The 16,139-nt window shown below is 44.0% G+C and overlaps 1 protein-coding gene across 9 annotated transcripts in view; it reads left to right on the top strand.

The window, feature by feature from the left end:
- The first annotated feature begins 940 nt into the window (after positions 1 to 940).
- Positions 941 to 16,139, top strand: part of TSC22D2 (TSC22 domain family member 2) — a 30,324-nt gene continuing 15,125 nt past the window's right edge. For 2 of the 9 annotated variants that reach the window (XM_054206399.1, XM_054206404.1), the window contains exons 1-2: positions 941 to 3,288; positions 15,827 to 15,900. In XM_054206399.1, the coding sequence (XP_054062374.1) occupies positions 1,295 to 3,288; positions 15,827 to 15,900 (2,068 nt within the window). In that variant the 5' untranslated portion in view covers positions 941 to 1,294. Of the gene's footprint in view, positions 3,289 to 15,046; positions 15,251 to 15,826; positions 15,901 to 16,139 lie in introns of all 9 variants that reach the window. The other 7 variants (XM_054206402.1, XM_054206406.1, XR_008467087.1 and 4 more) reach the window with 6 other exon arrangements.

Raw genomic sequence — 16,139 nt, forward strand, 5'->3', positions numbered from 1 at the left:
AAACACAGTGGGAACAAGACAACAGTGAGAAAACAGTGTTATTAACGTGACACCGGCCGCGCCTCAGCGGCCAGCGTGCCTGCTTGTCTTGCAAGAAGAACGGATTCCAACTTGCAAATCGTGCAGCCCCTGGGCTGCGAGGACGACCGGGGCTGTTGCGAGAAACCACCTTGGCGAAGAGAAAACCGTGACTAGAAATGGGCCGTAAATACGCTTAGGATGGAAAATAGGATAATTGGAAGGGGGGGGGGGGGCGGTGAACGCGCAGCCCCGGGCTGAGGAGAGCGGGCGTCCCCTCAGGAGCGCCGGCGCCCGCTCCGCCTCCTGAGGGGGCGCCCGCTCTCCTCAGCCCGGGGCTGCGCACGCGCCCAACGGCCACCAACGGCCCGCGCGCGGCCGGGCGGGCCCAAGCCGGGCGGGGAGAGGGGGGGGGGAGTGCGTGTGTGTGAAGGAGGGCCTCAACGGGCGGTGGCACATTCCAAACGGCCACCGCAACGCTCCGCCCTCCCCTCCCCTCCCCCCCCCGCCGCGCGTAGCTCCGGCGGGGCGTGACGTCATCACGCCGCAGACGTCGTCGGCGGCGGGGTGGTGGGGGGGAAGAAGGGGCGTGTCTGCTGCCCTTCCCAGGGTGCAGCGCAGGAGAACTTGAGCCCCATCTTGGGCGAGGGGAGCCGCAGTCGGAGCCCGCGCTCCCGGGGCCGGCGCAGCGCAGCGGGGGCCGCCCGCCCGCCCGAGGGCCGCCCTCTACCTCCTCCTTCTCTTCCTCCTCCTCCTCGCCGGCCCTCCGTGTCCCCCCCCCCAACCCCTCCCCGGGAAGGGCTTACCCGCGGGGCTCGCCCGCGGGCCGGTTCCCAGCAGGATGCGCCTGGCGCTGGTCTCCAGGTAGAGCGCGGAGACAGGGCGGCGGGGCCGGGGCGGGGGGGGTGGGGGGGTGGGTGGGGAGACGGGGCCGCTTAGGCCTTGCCCGGCCGCCGCGGGGCCTCGGTCCGCTTCTGCCCCGCGCCGAGGCCGGTCCCGCCGCGTACGGAGCGGGGGCAGCGGCGGGGAGGAGGAGGAGGCCCGCGTCCCGGCGGCGGGAGGAGGGCTGCGGACGGGGAGGAAGAGGAGGAGCCCCGCCGCCCCCCGCGCGGCCCGCTGCCCGCCAGCGAGAGCGCCGCGGCCCGCCCGCCCGCCGCAGGAAGCAGACGGAGGATGTGCGGTAGCGCCGGGGGCCCGGCCGGCACGCCGTGACAGCCCGCCCCGGCACTGCGCTCGCTTCGCCGCGGCTGGCCGAGCCCCTCCCCGCGGAGGAAACATGTCCAAGATGCCGGCCAAGAAGAAGAGCTGCTTCCAGATCACCAGCGTGACCACGGCTCAGGTGGCCAGCAGCATCACCGAGGACACCGAGAGCCTGGACGACCCGGATGAGTCCCGCACCGAGGATGTGTCTTCTGAAATCTTTGATGTTTCCCGAGCCACCGACTACGGCCCTGAGGATGTCGGCGAGCGGAGCTCCTCTGAGGAGACTCTCAACAACGTGGGCGAGGCCGAAACTCCTGGCAGCGTCTCTCCCAACCTCCTTTTGGACGGGCAGCTGGCTGTGGCTGTTGGTGGGGTAGCTGCGGCTCTGCCGGCTGTGGCCCCCAATGGGGGGGCTGTGCCCAAGAGCTCCTCTGTGCCCCTGCCAGCTGCTGCCCCTGGCACTGCCGTGGCAGGAGGCAGCAGTGCTCAAACTGCCTTGCCCTCCACAGGGCCTTCTGCATCTGCCGCTCCTGGGACGATGTCTCAGACAGTGGCTGCTGCATGCAGCTCACGCTTCAGGGTGATCAAGCTGGACCATGGTACAGGTGAGCCCTACAGGCGAGGACGATGGACGTGTATGGAGTATTATGACCGGGACTCAGATGGCAGTGGTGTCCTGGGCAGGACTGGAGATTGCATTAGGCACAGCAGCACCTTTGAGCAGGCTGCTCAAGAGAGAGACAGTGGCCTCGGTGCCACAGGAGGTTCCATCGTGGTCTCAACTGTGCCAGCGTCAGCCCATGGCCCCGATTCTATAGCTGACAGTTCCCTGACTGCTGTGTCACAGCTGCTCCAGACAGAGAAAATGAACCAGTCCTCTCTACAGCAACCTAATTTTGTCATTGGGCAACAACAGCAGCCGCAACAACCCGTAGGTGGGGCCATGCCTCAAAGTACTGCTCAGCCTATGTTTTCTGGAGCTTCGGTCACAAATCAGCAAATGATGGTGCCACAGCAATCGCAGACGCAGGTAACTACGCAGGGTGTTGCACAGGCTGGACCCAACGGGAAAGGCATGGCACCTCCAAATGTGACAATAGGGCAGCCAAGCATTCCTGTGGCACAGCAGCAGGTGCAGCAGGCAAACATACCAGTGACTCAGCCTCAACAATTTGCTTATTCTCAGTCCCAGATTCCACCAGTGCATCTACTGCCGACGCAACCTTCTGGTCAGACCGAATACATGCAGCACATGACAATTATGCAGTCTCAAGGAGCTATTCAGCAGGCTGCTACGGGCTCTGTTCCAAGTACTGTGGCTTCCAGCCTTCCTGTGGGGCAGGTGACCGGCCAGAATCCCTCACCTGTGGGAGCGCCAGTGATGGGGGTGACAGCGCAGCCCGCCGAAGCGGTCGGACAGGGATCAGGATTAATGCAGAGTGGCCAGACACAAGCTAGTCAGACTGCTGTTCCGCAACCAGGAGGTGTGGTGCAGCAAGGCATTGGACATACAGGGGTTGTGCAACAGAAATCTGTGACTCAGCATCAAATGGGTGGAAGCAGTCAAGTGTCCGGAATGCCTGGTGCTCCCCATGCTGTGGTCTCTGGAGTTCAGAACGTGCCTGCAGTTGTGCCCGGTACAAGTGTGCCTAGTGTGTCTACCACCACTTCTGTTACTATGCCAAATGTCCCTGTTACGCTAGTCCAGTCCCAGCTGACTAGCCACACTTCTGTCAGCAGAAGTACCGGCGTTGTCCAGCCACAGCATGTCGGACACTCGTTAATGCAAGGCACACCTAATGTACCTGCGAATCTGCCACAGTCAAACCTCGGACAGTTTCAGACTCAAGCTCAATCCTTAGTAGGCCAGATTGATGATACTAGAAGAAAATCGGAACCCCTACCTCAGCCACCACTTTCTCTTATAGCTGAAAATAAACCTCTTGTGAAGCCTCCCATTCCAGACACTCTAGCAAATCCTCTTCAGTTACCTGCAAGTACTCCTATGAACAGTCTTGCCAGCTCTGTGTTTGGCATATCTATTCCTGTTGATGGTGATGAAGACAGGTATGAATTATTTTATAATGCCATAAAAATACCTTTTCTTAAGGGGAGAAAAATCAATTTTTATATTGAAATTTACCTGGGCTACTTTTTTTTTTTTTTTTAATCTTCTAAGGGTAGGAAACATAGCAAAGTGTTCAGGCAAGTCGAGAACCGTACTTGTTCCTCTCAGGCTGTGAGTGTGATTATTTTTCTCACAAAACAGGACAGAAAGTAGTCTGAAAGCTGCTTAACACACAAATAATGAGAACTCTTCCAAATCGAAGACTGAAAACTGTCCTTCTGCAGCACCCAGTTGCTCAGTATGTTCTCTCCTTTCCCCTGAATGCATTGTAAAACACTCGATTGACAGCCAGGGTAAAATGGCTTTATCCACACCACTATATTGCAGTGTCGTTCAAAATAGAAGTGTAGTTACTATCTCAGGGCCATCAGGTGAGGTATCTTGGAAAACTTCAAGGCTTGTAAACACAGATTCTTGATTTTTATCCTGCTGTTGAGTTTGCAGTCTATAGTGTCAGTTAGTAAGAAAGGTGCTTACTTCTGTATATGAATTTGTATGCCTTTACGTAGTGAAAGCTCTACAGGTAGTGGTCCTTTGCATTGGAAAAAACCCGACATGACTTACTTGGGCAAAGATGTAGACACCGTGGAAAGTATAACCTTACATGAGTTTTCTTTGTAGGAAGGTAATTTGGAACTATTAGTTGAAACAAAGGTGTGTAGCATAAGCAGACTCATCAAAGGGCCTGAGGGAGGTCACAGGTATGTGACCTGTGACTCTACTCCCTTAGACTCATTAGACTGCTCTGAAGGGTAGTGTGATGGCTAAAACTGTTCTTAATTGACTTCTTTGAGAGAAGACTTTCAGGGAATGCAGCATTTGAGCTCTAAGTTAATGTCATTAACGTTTACTGTTGGGATTATTGCAATTTGGAGGAATGAAATACACGTGAGTTATATGTATTTGTATTTTCTGAAATAGGAGTAACACCATTATAAGAAGGCCTGATGTGATGAATTATCCTGTAAGCCTTCCCTCACCTTGGGAGAGTATCAGACTTTAAGATAACACAGTCAGTGTTGCTCAGCGTGCCTTTTAGTAAAGCAGCTGCGTATGTGGGGTTGGGGTGTAGTGGATGGAGAAGGTACTTCAAAGACAAATTAGGGTTTGGAGAGTTAAATCTGCCGTAATGCAGGCTTTGGGCTCACTGGAGCTTTGAGTAATGCTGCGTTTGAAATAGTAACTCTGCTAATGCCTTTATGCGAGCAAAAGCCGTGTTTTGGAGAGTTGTGCTAGTTCTGATTAAAGCAGTAAAGGACTTAGAAGAAAAAGTTAAACAGTTAAAATTTTCTAGCAGTTGTGCCTACCTTAAGAGGATTGCTGACCCAGCTGACAGACTCTTCTTTGTGCAAATAAGGTTAGATTTCAAGCTGGTAGGTTTTTTTCATAGCTCAGTATATTATCAGAAGATGACTTGTCTTGTGTTTAGTCATTTTGATGATTAAGGAGTCAAAAAGGAAGGAGTGTATTTTGCATTCATTTTGGAGAGCTTCTAATAACTTAATATTTATATAAATTGTAGTAACAGACATGATTATCTGTGACAAATGAATCACTTTATATAACGATAAGGAAAAACTTGTCCTACTTATTTGAAGCTGTAGGCTGCTAACTTTGTGTCGCACACTAGTGAGACAGTTCTTGGTACTCTTACCCTGAACAATGGTTTTTAAAGTTATTTTCTTAGTTTTGCCTTTGAACTTGAGTCACCTTGCAGCATTACTTCATATGTTCATTTCTAAAGAAACATTTTCAGAAACTTGGCTGTAAGAACGATGAGTAAGAAATAGGAACGAACTCGGAAAGCAGAGCACTCTCTTTGACGTGCCACATGGTGATGTTCAGTAGAGAAACTTACTTGTGGTTATCTGAAAATAAATGTGTACTTCTCAGTCGTCCGCTTCTGCACTGGGTGATAAAACCTTGTCATTTGCTGGAGTGGTACACTAAACAAGGAGCTATATGGTATGTGAAGGTCTCTCCTGGCTTGGAATAGCTTTCTTTAGTACCCATACGGATAAGCAATAAAAGCTTAATTTAAACAGGCCTAGACTTCATACAAAGTAGGAGATACATACAGAGCTAGTAGATCTAAGTTTATTCTTTGCTCCCCTCAAACAGTAGCCTGACTTCTGTTGGTTTCAGGCAGAGAAAGGAGAAAATAAAAACCTAAAGCTTGTTAAAGCTGTTTTACCCCTTTGTTTTTATTTGCTTTACTCATTGAGAAGGCTTTATTATAAAACTGTCTCCTGCTTGTCTGCTGTTCTCTTCTTGCTCCTGCTTTTTTCCTTTTTCCAGCCATTTAAATTTCACAACTACTCTCATGGGCTTATGCCCAGCTGCTTTATCTACTGAAATCAGTGGTGAAATGGTTAATGAAGACCTTCAAGTGTCATTAATAGGCCGAGGGTTGACACTCTGATAAAGCTAATGGGGCGCAAAGGGAGTTCACACATCATGAGTCACTGTTTCAGGCTGCCTGCAGGTTCAGGAAGTTAACTTGGTTTTGTTTAGAGAGTTTACTTTGTGATCATAAGAGCTAGAAATTTGTAGAAAGCGTTTTTCTCTTTTATCTTAATATTAATGTGTAACATACCTGCCTACATGTTGACCCCCTGCTTCCCGGGTATCTACGTGTCTTCTGACACCTTCAGTTATATTTAAATGTTTGTACATACTTGCAGCTTAACGAGCTTGTGTAGATCATTCTCCCATAGTCATCTTCTAAAATAGTGATTCGTCAAGGAATACTGTATAGCTCTAAATATCCTGGATTTATCTAGTAAGTCATTCACCATTCTGAATATGAAGAACAACTGTTTTAAAGGTAAAATAATTTAGGGTGGGAGAAATACAGTAGGTATGAGACAGAGGTCCGGTATAAAAAAAAAAGGGTCAGTTCCCATCTTCCTGAAAAAGGTCTTTATTATTCCTATCTTATGGTTTGCTGTTCTAAATCAAACTATGTCTAAGATAGAGGTGGAGGTGTAAGGTTATATAGCCTGGTATATAGATAGATATGTAGATCTATAAATGTAGAACTGACCTTTTGGCAAGACCTTGCTGAAAATCTTTAATTTCCTGTTCTGATAGTCCAGTACGTTTTTACAGTAGTCTAGACAAAACTATGTTTTCTTATATTGACCCGATGAATAGTTAATCAAGATATCTTATCTAGGGGGAAAGAGAGGATGGGTAGGTGGTTCAAAAAAATTAAAAAAAAAAAAAAAAGCCTTTGACATGTCACACCTTCCTTTAAAAAGCAAAGCTGTGTTTTTTTTTTTTTCTTCAGTTGACGTGTCTAAATTGCTAAGCTCTTAAAAAGAGAAATATGTTCTGTAGAAGTTATAAAAGATCTACAGCATAACATAGTTTTGTTTGCTTTTCCTCTCTGAATGTGGCTACAAGTAGAGTAAACTGCAATGGTATTCGAGGATGGAGGAAATAGTACTCATTACTGAGGCAGATGTGAATATTGCAGTCCACTTTGAATTTGGAGTCTGACAAATACTATAAAAACACAAGTAGAACTGGATCTCCAGATTGCCCCGACTCTTCATTTGCTGGACTTTAGCAGCAGTATGGATTATTTTGGATGGAGGGCAGTTAGAGCACCTGCCAGGATTTCAGGATCAGGGAACATCAGTTTCTCTGCTCGCCTTTATACCCATGTGTACACAAACTTGTAGTTGACAAGCATAATATTCCAGCTGGCTTAATAACTTTATTTTGGCTCTTGGGGGAAAAGAAATATGTTGCCTCTGTTAAAAGAATGTTACTGAGAAAGCTTGTTCAAACCTCCTACATGTTTGGCAGACTTTTGGGGCAAAATATTACTAGGCATGTTGGAAAAGGAGCAGGCTATAGATCATTGTCCAGAGATAGCTGACCAGCTTGAACTGTGCAGGCTGTATTCCAGGGACGCTAATGAATAGCTGCAATTGTGAACTGTCAGCTACGGCAGCTAAACTATTGAAAACCTGATTGTGCAGACCTCTTCACAGCATATATCTCTCAGCTCAGCTAAATCACATATTTGTATAGTGTACTAACTGTTGATAAAACTGTGCTCTTGAGACCACATTCATAAATACAAGGACAAAACTAGGCATGGGCATTCAAGTAACTTTGATAGGGATTTCCTTACGTATTGCCCTAGATGCATATTTTATTGTACTCCTGAAGAAAAAGGGGAAGTATTCTGCAAATATGTACCAGAAAGCAATACTTGAATTGCATTATTATTGAATAATGTCCCTTTCTTCGCTTTGCTGGTAAACTTACTAGAGATTTGAGCTCTACTGCAGCTGCAGACTTGAATGTTTTCAGCTGTCCTGAAGGATTGTGTTTATGAGTGTTTGTAAAAGCAGCTGAGAATGAAACATGGACAGACATGCTCCAAAGTCATGGGTCCCTGCAGTTTGACAGCCCTACGGCATTTGAAAAACAGTTGAGAGAGGACTTCCGAGGCGAACATCATAGTTCGTGATATCAAATGATGGTTAATGCAAACAAAACTCCAGTTAGTTGTGTTCACTTTTGCTGTACTTTCTGTAACAAAAATTAAATAAGGTAACTCCAGCACCACACCATTTTCTAGATTATGGAAGACCTATCCTGCCATGCATTCAGTTTTTGAGTGTTACAAGATATCTAAACAGAAAGATGTGATTGCTCGTTTGACAGAGCTGTTTCCCAGTTTAAACATTCAAATGCCTTCGTTAAGGAGGAGTCAATACATTCTTAAAATTAATGAGCTGTAAGTATTTCAGATGGTACAGTTGTTTAAAGGAGGAAAGAAATTCAAAGTGAAACAGTTCAATTTGTTTTAAAGACTGTAGTGTACCAGCTCTGACATAAATGGTTCTCTGTACCTCAAACTCTTAAGTATTCTGCTCGGCTGCTGTGGATGAAGTTTTTCTGCTCCCCTGTAGAAGAGTGCAAGTGTTCCATAGTCAGCTTGTTTCTGAATGCTGTCTTGTATGGGAGAAATAGCAGCATATGTTTCATGGTAGCTTTTTTGTAAAACTTCTTGTTAAAAGCTGAATATTCAAGTATTTAGCTTTTTTGAGCAGACAGGACTACTGAACTGCTATCGAACTACTGAAGAGCTGAAATTTCTCTCAGGCTGTGCATTTTTACAGGAGGTGCTGGTAATCTTTTATGACTTCAGGTGACACTATAGTAAAAAGGAATTTTTCTCTGTTACTGTACTGGATATTTGAATATTGACCAGTTGCATGTTGAGGCTATATATTATTTTTTCAGTTTTAAAGCTGGTGATAAGCAGCTTCCGTTGCTCACGGAAAATGCAAGCCTTGTTTGTGCTTTTTGTGTGTGAGCAAAGATTCCATAAGAAACTTCTGTGAGACTCTCTTGCTGAAGTACAACTGGTTTAGTTCTGGTAGATAAATGTAGATTGTCAGCCACAGGTGTCTGCTTTTATTCCTATATTTGACGAAGTGTAAAGATAGAAGTATTTATAGTAACTGCTAAAGCTACTGTCTTCTGAGAAGGCCCTCCAGACATAAAAGGTCACTTGAAGTGCAGTGTAAGGTTGTATCTTCATTCCTCTTCTTGAAAATTCCTCTATCTTTGAACTCCATGCTTTATAAATACAAATGTGTATTGAGTGCTAGTAAATTCTTTGCATTATGGGATAATCTATTTTTACTCATGCAGGGCAGGTGAGTTACTCAGACACATGAAGGACAGCTGGATGCTTGTCTTTATTTTTTTTTTGTCATGCAAAATAAAATTGTTACAAGAGGTTTTTTATATACCTCTATTCTCCCTTTGAAGCTAGGAGTAATGCATTTGTGTTGCAATAGCCTACTTGAATGCTTTTAACAGTGCAGAGAGAAAGTAGAAATATTAATCAGAACCGTAGAGAGGTGTCAGTTATCTGTCACAGTGACAACTGGTGTGTTTGTCCAGTACTGATTACAAACTGAAATAGGGATCTACATCAATAGCAGAAACCAGTCACAGAGTTGCGGACTGGTTGGAAGGAACCTCTGGGGACCATCTGGTCCAACCCCCTGCTCAAGCAGGGCCACCCAGAGCTGGTTGCCCAGGACCATGTTCAGGTGAGTTTGTCTCCAAGGATGGAGGCTCCACCACCTCCCTGGGCAACCTGTGCCTGTGCTCTGTCACCCTCACAGTGACAAAGTGTTTCCTGATGTCCAGAGGGACCCTCCTGTGTGTCAGTGTGTGCCTGTGGCCTCTGGTCCTATCAGTGGCCACCACTGGGAAGAGCCTGGCTCTGTCCTCTTTGCCCCCTCCCTGCAGGGGTTCATGCACATTGATGGGATCCCCCTGAGCCTTCTCCTCCCCAGGCTGAGCAGCCCCAGCTCCCTCAGGCGTTTCCTCACAGGAGAGATGCTTTTTTTGTCCCTTTGTCGTCCTTGTGGCCCTTTGCTGGACTCCCCCCAGTACGTCCCTGTCTCTCATACCGGGGAGCCCAGCACTGGACACAGTCCTGCAGGTGTGGCCTCAGCAGCGCTGAGCAGAGGGGAAGGCTCCCTCCCTCGCCCCGCTGGCCATGCTCTGCCTAATGCAGCCCAGACACCGTTCACCTTCTCTGCAGCAAGGGCACAGTGCTGGCCCTTTCATTTCTGTGAGGGAATGAGCATGGTATGTGTGTGAGGTGGTAATGGGGAAGTGTAGAATGGATAAGCAATGAGATACTGGTTTCAGTGAAGTATCTGAAAATTTTGTATCTGTCTAGAGCAAGTTTAACTTGTCTGGTTTATTGGAGGATGGGGTGGTCAAAAATGAGGGTTAAAAAAACCCACGCTTGCTCCTCTGTCAAGTTATTTCAGTTATTTTTGTAAGGGCGTAGATGACAACTCCTGGGAATGTCTCCTATGTAGAACACTGTTTGGCGGATGCAAAGACCATAAATACCTTGACCCAACCCTACAAATGTCTTTTTAAAAATACTGTTTCTTTAAGCCAAGTGGTGAGCTCTCATACTGACAGTGCTTTAGTTAGAAATTTAGCTGGGTGCAGAGTGGCAGGAAACTTGAAGAGTTGTAAGGAACCTGTAAACGGTGTGGAAAGGCAGACAAATAAGTTTATAATACATTATGTAATAAACCATGCCATACATGGTCTAGGTTCTAATACCTTTTTTAAAAAGCTAAATATTTAATTTAAAATGCTTGTGAAGAGATTATTTCTTGACCAATGTCACATAAATAAGGACAGGTGGGATTTGGCTGGGTGTGTTCGAATCTGTTTTCTTCCACTTGCTTTTTTCACCAGAGATACTGAAATATTTTGTTGTCAACAAACAAGGAACCACTTGTATCATAGGTAACTGAAGTATCTGTAACTGCTGTACTGCAACTTAGTGGGGGAAAAAAATCTCATTTTTGGGCTGTTTTCTTTGAAAATGATTACTCACACCAGCTGTTCCACCATGCAAGGCCACTTTCACCAATAATCACAAGAAGCTTCTCTTTCATGAGTAGGTTTGAGCAAATCTAGTGTTGTGGGCAGAGCGGGCAGTAGGAGCCTAATCCTCTACAATAGCATGTCCATACATGTTAATAAATGTCTTTTTCTTTACCAGCCAAGTTGTGTAAAAGTCAGTATTTTTAAAAGTTTTGACATCTCTTCCAGATTTTTGTATGTATAATGCAACACTAGGAAATGTGGATCTTTTTAATTCAGAATTACAGATTTTATGTTGTTTTTTACAACCTCCTTTCATCCAGTGCATTAGGGTCTGCTTTGTAAATGCACTCCAAGCTTGCTATTTCGAATGGGATAGTTTACAAAAGAATAATGTGGCATAGTGATGTTAACTGGCAAATTACAATAGATGCTGAAGGACTCTGTCCTTTGTGAAGTGAAGTTCAAGATGTTTGTTGAGACCATGTGAATTATTTTCAAGAATTCCTTTTATTTTTTCAGCTTGTCTTAATTCATCCAGACATGGTGGGCCTTTCTGTGGCTTTTCTGGAAAGCTAGTTAATAGTGGCAAGAATCTCTGAATGGGTCAAGCAAAGACTTTCTGGATTGTCATTAAGTTTATCAACTTCCAATCTATAGTTGTTTCTCTTTGAAGATGTTATCTACTGTGTTTTTTTTTCCTTGAAGCTAAGCTGTGCATCATGTGAACTACATTGTCTTGTATCCTCCCTACAAGAGCTAAGGGGTAATTTTACCCAATGAGAAGACAAGTCATTAATATGAGAAATCTTACACTTGTTATGTATTTTGATTTGAGAACAGAATCACTCAGAGTAGTTCTTATGCAGTCTGTAAGATGATGTAATTAAAATTCATCCTGACTGACAACCACGACAGGCTTCACAAAAACATCCTTGCTTTATTAGCAGTTGGTGTTTTAATGAGCGTATCTGTGACGATGCTGTCTGCAGGGAGGAAGAGCACAGAAGTGTTGGTTACCTATCTGGAACAGAAGTACTTAGTCAGGAGTGAATCAAGTGCACCCAGCCTGGCTTTGGAAGGTGGGAAGTCAGGATATAGAGGATGGAAAAGATCATCAGCGAGTCCTGAATGGCCTTAAAGCTGTTCGGACTACAGGGTGGTCTACAATGCAGGACTCCTGGGGTTTGGGGATCAGTTTCTGGGGCCTGAGAGAATTGGACCCTGCAGTTTTGAGTTGCAGCTGCTGAAATCAGAAAGAAGTAAATGAAATTTAGAAGGTGAGCACTTGCATTGTTCTTTCCATGATTAGTATCAAATAGTCATATCAGAATTTACTATTTAAACTCTTCAGCAAAGCTCCTTCAGAAATACTGCACGATTATTACCTAACACAGGTAATTTTATTTGAATTAATTAATAACATTGTTACTGACTGCTGTTATTTAGTTACCTCTTAAGGCAAGGTGCCACCGTTTTATTGATCCAACGTTCTGTGAACAGTAAATATGATATTCTACTTGCCTCACCAATTTTGGCCAGTATACATAAACTTAATTCTTTCTTTATGGAAACTCGGATTCATGCTCTCAAAGGGTGTAATAAAGTCTAGGGAAATGTCTAGTTTTTCATGTTCCTGTGCTGTACTGATTTTAGTGTCTACCAGAGACTCAGAAGGCAGAAACTACAAAGTGATGTTCATCAGAGAAGGTTTTGAATTACTAGGTAGCAAAATTTGGTAGACTTAAGTGAATAACTAGATGCCGCTCCACCTGAAATGTCTAGGCTGGTTAGCTTCTGCAAAGCAAATCTTTATGAAATGCCTATGGTAAAGAATGTTTTGTACTAGCTGTTCTCTGGAGTATATAATAGAAGAAACTATCCTGATTTTACAGCTGGGAACGCTGTATTTCCAGAAGAGTTGTTGATACTAAATTACTATAATGTGTTAAATGAGTTTGAATTTAATATTGTGTCAAAATGCTTCTTGGTTTTTTTTTTAGACCAGATTTTCATAGTCAACAGTCATCCTTCAAAAAAAAAAAGGGGGAAAGAAAACATGCTACTATTTCTATCAGATAATAATAAAGTGTAGAAGTGAAGTTAGATCACCTTTTGTCTCATAAATCAGTATCACCTCAGGACTGTCAGTTCAGTAGTGGTATGAAATGGTGTAGTGCATCTGCTCTAACTTGGTACAAGGCTGTTAAAGGCTTTGAGTATGTTTTTAAAATGCAGTGGTGAACCAAGTATAAAAGTGCTTTCTACAGCTGTTCAGTGCTGGGACAGGACAAGAAATTGTTGGCGTCTCTCCTGTGTAACTGAGGAGCATGGTGATTCTCCTCAGGTGAGGGCATGTGGTGATGCCCGTGCCTGCTCTTTGAAGCTTCCAAATGTTGCTCACTAAATACTCAGGTTATTTGCTACATCCCTCTGGTCTGACCATTATTAATGTTGATCTAACCTGCTCTGTCCATCCTGTATTCTCATTGCTGTTTTTTGTGGTTTTATTCTTTTCCCTAGCATTCATAGGGACTGAAAAATGTTATTGGTCTTTTCAGAGAGCCAAGCCCCAGAGCAGGGGAGAGCTGATGCCAGCATCGCAACAAAGCAAGCCCGTCATCAGCGAAATGCCTCTGCTGGACTTGCTTACCCTGTGCGCTTGAGCCAGTCATCTCTCATTCACTCCTCCTTAAAGAATTCTAGTCAGTGCAGAAAATGATTTTCCAAAATCCACTTTTGAGAGCAAGGCAAAGAAAGTATGGGCTACTGCTCTGCTTTTTGGAAAAGGAGGATGCAACTCTAGTAGCAAAGTCTAGTTCTTTCTCTTCTAATACTTGAAATCCAAACATCAGGAGTTAGAGATGCAGCTAGTTGAAACGGAGCTGCTGGTGTCAGACTTTTCTGTCTTATTCCAGGTGATGTCAGTAAAGTTACCTGAAGGTGATTTTCACTGTTCCTGAAAGTGTTGGGGGGAGCGTGTAGTTGGTTTGAAAGCAGCTGAAACTGAGTGCTGGTGCCACTGGCATTGTCTTGCTAATGATGATCTGGGTGTTATTTCTACGTGAACAGAATATGTAATTAAACGCAAAACTTAAAAGCTTTAATCTTGAGATATATATTTTTTTTTTCTTAATTCCACATCGACTTCCCTGCATTTAGTCTTTGTCAGTTCTCTCCTACAAAGCTTTGTACTCCAGTTACTCTGTTTTGTAGGTAGAGTCTTATGAAATAAAGCTGATTCAGATTTGCAGTTAATTTAAATAGAGGATGATATAAATAAAGTGACACATCTTTTAAAAGAAGAGGGATGGAGAAAGAATTCTGTTACTAGTGTAAAAATAATCTTGAAATGCCACAAACTTTACTGAGAGTTTCCTGATAAGCTATGATTGAGGGATTGCAAAACCCCTGGTTCAGGGGGTTTGCTAAATAAACCACCACAAGTGTTTTAATTTGGGGGCCAACTGTAATCAGTCTTCACTGGAGGTCATGGCTAGTAACCTAGTTAAACATAGGCTTTTATTGGTGATCAGTAAGACATAACTAAAAACTAACTTGGGTTTGAAATGTTGCTGGCTAATAATGCATAGGAGGGGTTAATTTGTTGTCCTTTGGTGCACATCAAATTGGGCAGTTGATTGCTCAGGCTATTTTTTTTAAGCCTTGTTGATTACCATAGTGAAAACACATCCGTATATGCTGATAGTTCTCTTAAGTAAGTTCAGACTGTGTGCTTACCATCAGATCTCTTGATTGTTAAATAATAATTCTGATGTTACATAAAGGCTAAATACTTCTATTTGCTGACTTCATCTTTAGCCTATTTTTGAGTCACTTTTTTCTCAAAGTGGTTAGTTCACTTTTGGCACTGCAGAAATAATGTAGATACACGAGTAACATGCTGGCACCTTTTCTTTGATAAACGTGGCTGAAAAGTAGTTTCATTTACAGGCATATTGTCAGGCTCCTGTAGCTTTCTGTGCAAAGGACAGGGCACTAGAAGGTTGCTGATGAATTCCCAGTCCTGTTGGTGCATCACTATATGATTAATGACCTTACTTCTAAGACTAAGAACACAAAAATAATGGATGCTTTAGTGATATTTTCTAATCTTAAACTTGGTGCTTCAATGTGAGATTTGTCTGCAACTAAGAAGTAGTTTGTTTTAGAATGGTCATTTCCCACTTTCCACCAAAAAAAAAAGATGTGAACTTTACAGCTGAACAGAAAGGCAGTTTGATTTCAAAGTATAAACTATCCTCTTTCTTTACTTCTTTCTACTTTATTTCACAGCTAAATTTGGTTCCTACAGGAATTGATCCTATTCAAAGGCCAAACTTCTGCTTTAAAGTTCTTGCTAGCAATGTCTTGAATTCTCAAAGAATTATGAAAGATGGGCATATGGGCTGATCTGGAGACTGAAGGGCCCGAAATCTTTTGGACAAATGGTGGCTTGATCTCTTCTCGAATGATGAGTATGGGAATCCCAACACTTCTGTAAGAAGTCTTTTCTATTCCTTGCTGTTTGTTGGGAGAACAATTCTGATGTGTAGCTTAAACTTTCTTTGCTACAATTAAATGTTTGTGCTGTGCTTATACCTAACAGGTGTGAGAACAAGTTTTCTTCTCCTTTGCAGATACTTTGAACTATGTGAAGCCTGTAAATGCCTCTTTCATCTCTTTTAAATGCTTAATTTTCCTACTTAGTGATTCTGATTACTGGGGAAAAAAAACCAGAATATGACATGCCTTCTAGTGGTCTTACGTGGACTTCAGTAGGCTTAGATTCTTCTGGAGAGTTGGTATTCAAAACTGGCCGTAAAATCTAAGTTCAGAGCTCGGAAGGGCAGAAGAAAATGAGACTTCGTTAGTATGTGTACCTCCCATGTAAAAGGAGTATTGCAAGTTTGACACCTTTGCAAGATTTCTATTTTTTAACTTCTTTTTAGATTCTCTTCTGTGGAATTGCAGTCAGCTACTCATTCCATGTTTTGTACTTGTGCAGCTGATTATTGCTACCAGAGGATGGTACTTCCTGCTTATCCTTATTGAATTGCATCCTTTTTATTTCAGACCATTGCTCCAATTGGGCAAGATCTTCCTGAATTCTATTCCTGCTGTCCAGAGTGCTTGCAGATCATCTGCAGGTATAAAGATAGTCTGTACTCCACTGCCCAAGTCATGGATTACAGTATCCTATAGCACCCTCGGAGGAGACCCCTGGAGAGCTCTGTTTGATGCATCCTTCCACTGAACCATTGGAAAGCCACATGCACAGAGTAGTTGTCAATGGTGGACCTGCTTTGTATAAGCTGTGTTCTTACTTACAAGAATGTCATGCAAGGTGGCATTAAAACCTCTACTAATTTTATAATGTCATCACATC

The sequence above is a fragment of the Rissa tridactyla genome, chromosome 6 (assembly GCF_028500815.1).
Source record: "Rissa tridactyla isolate bRisTri1 chromosome 6, bRisTri1.patW.cur.20221130, whole genome shotgun sequence".
In the NCBI taxonomy this organism is placed as follows: Eukaryota; Metazoa; Chordata; class Aves; order Charadriiformes; family Laridae; genus Rissa; species Rissa tridactyla.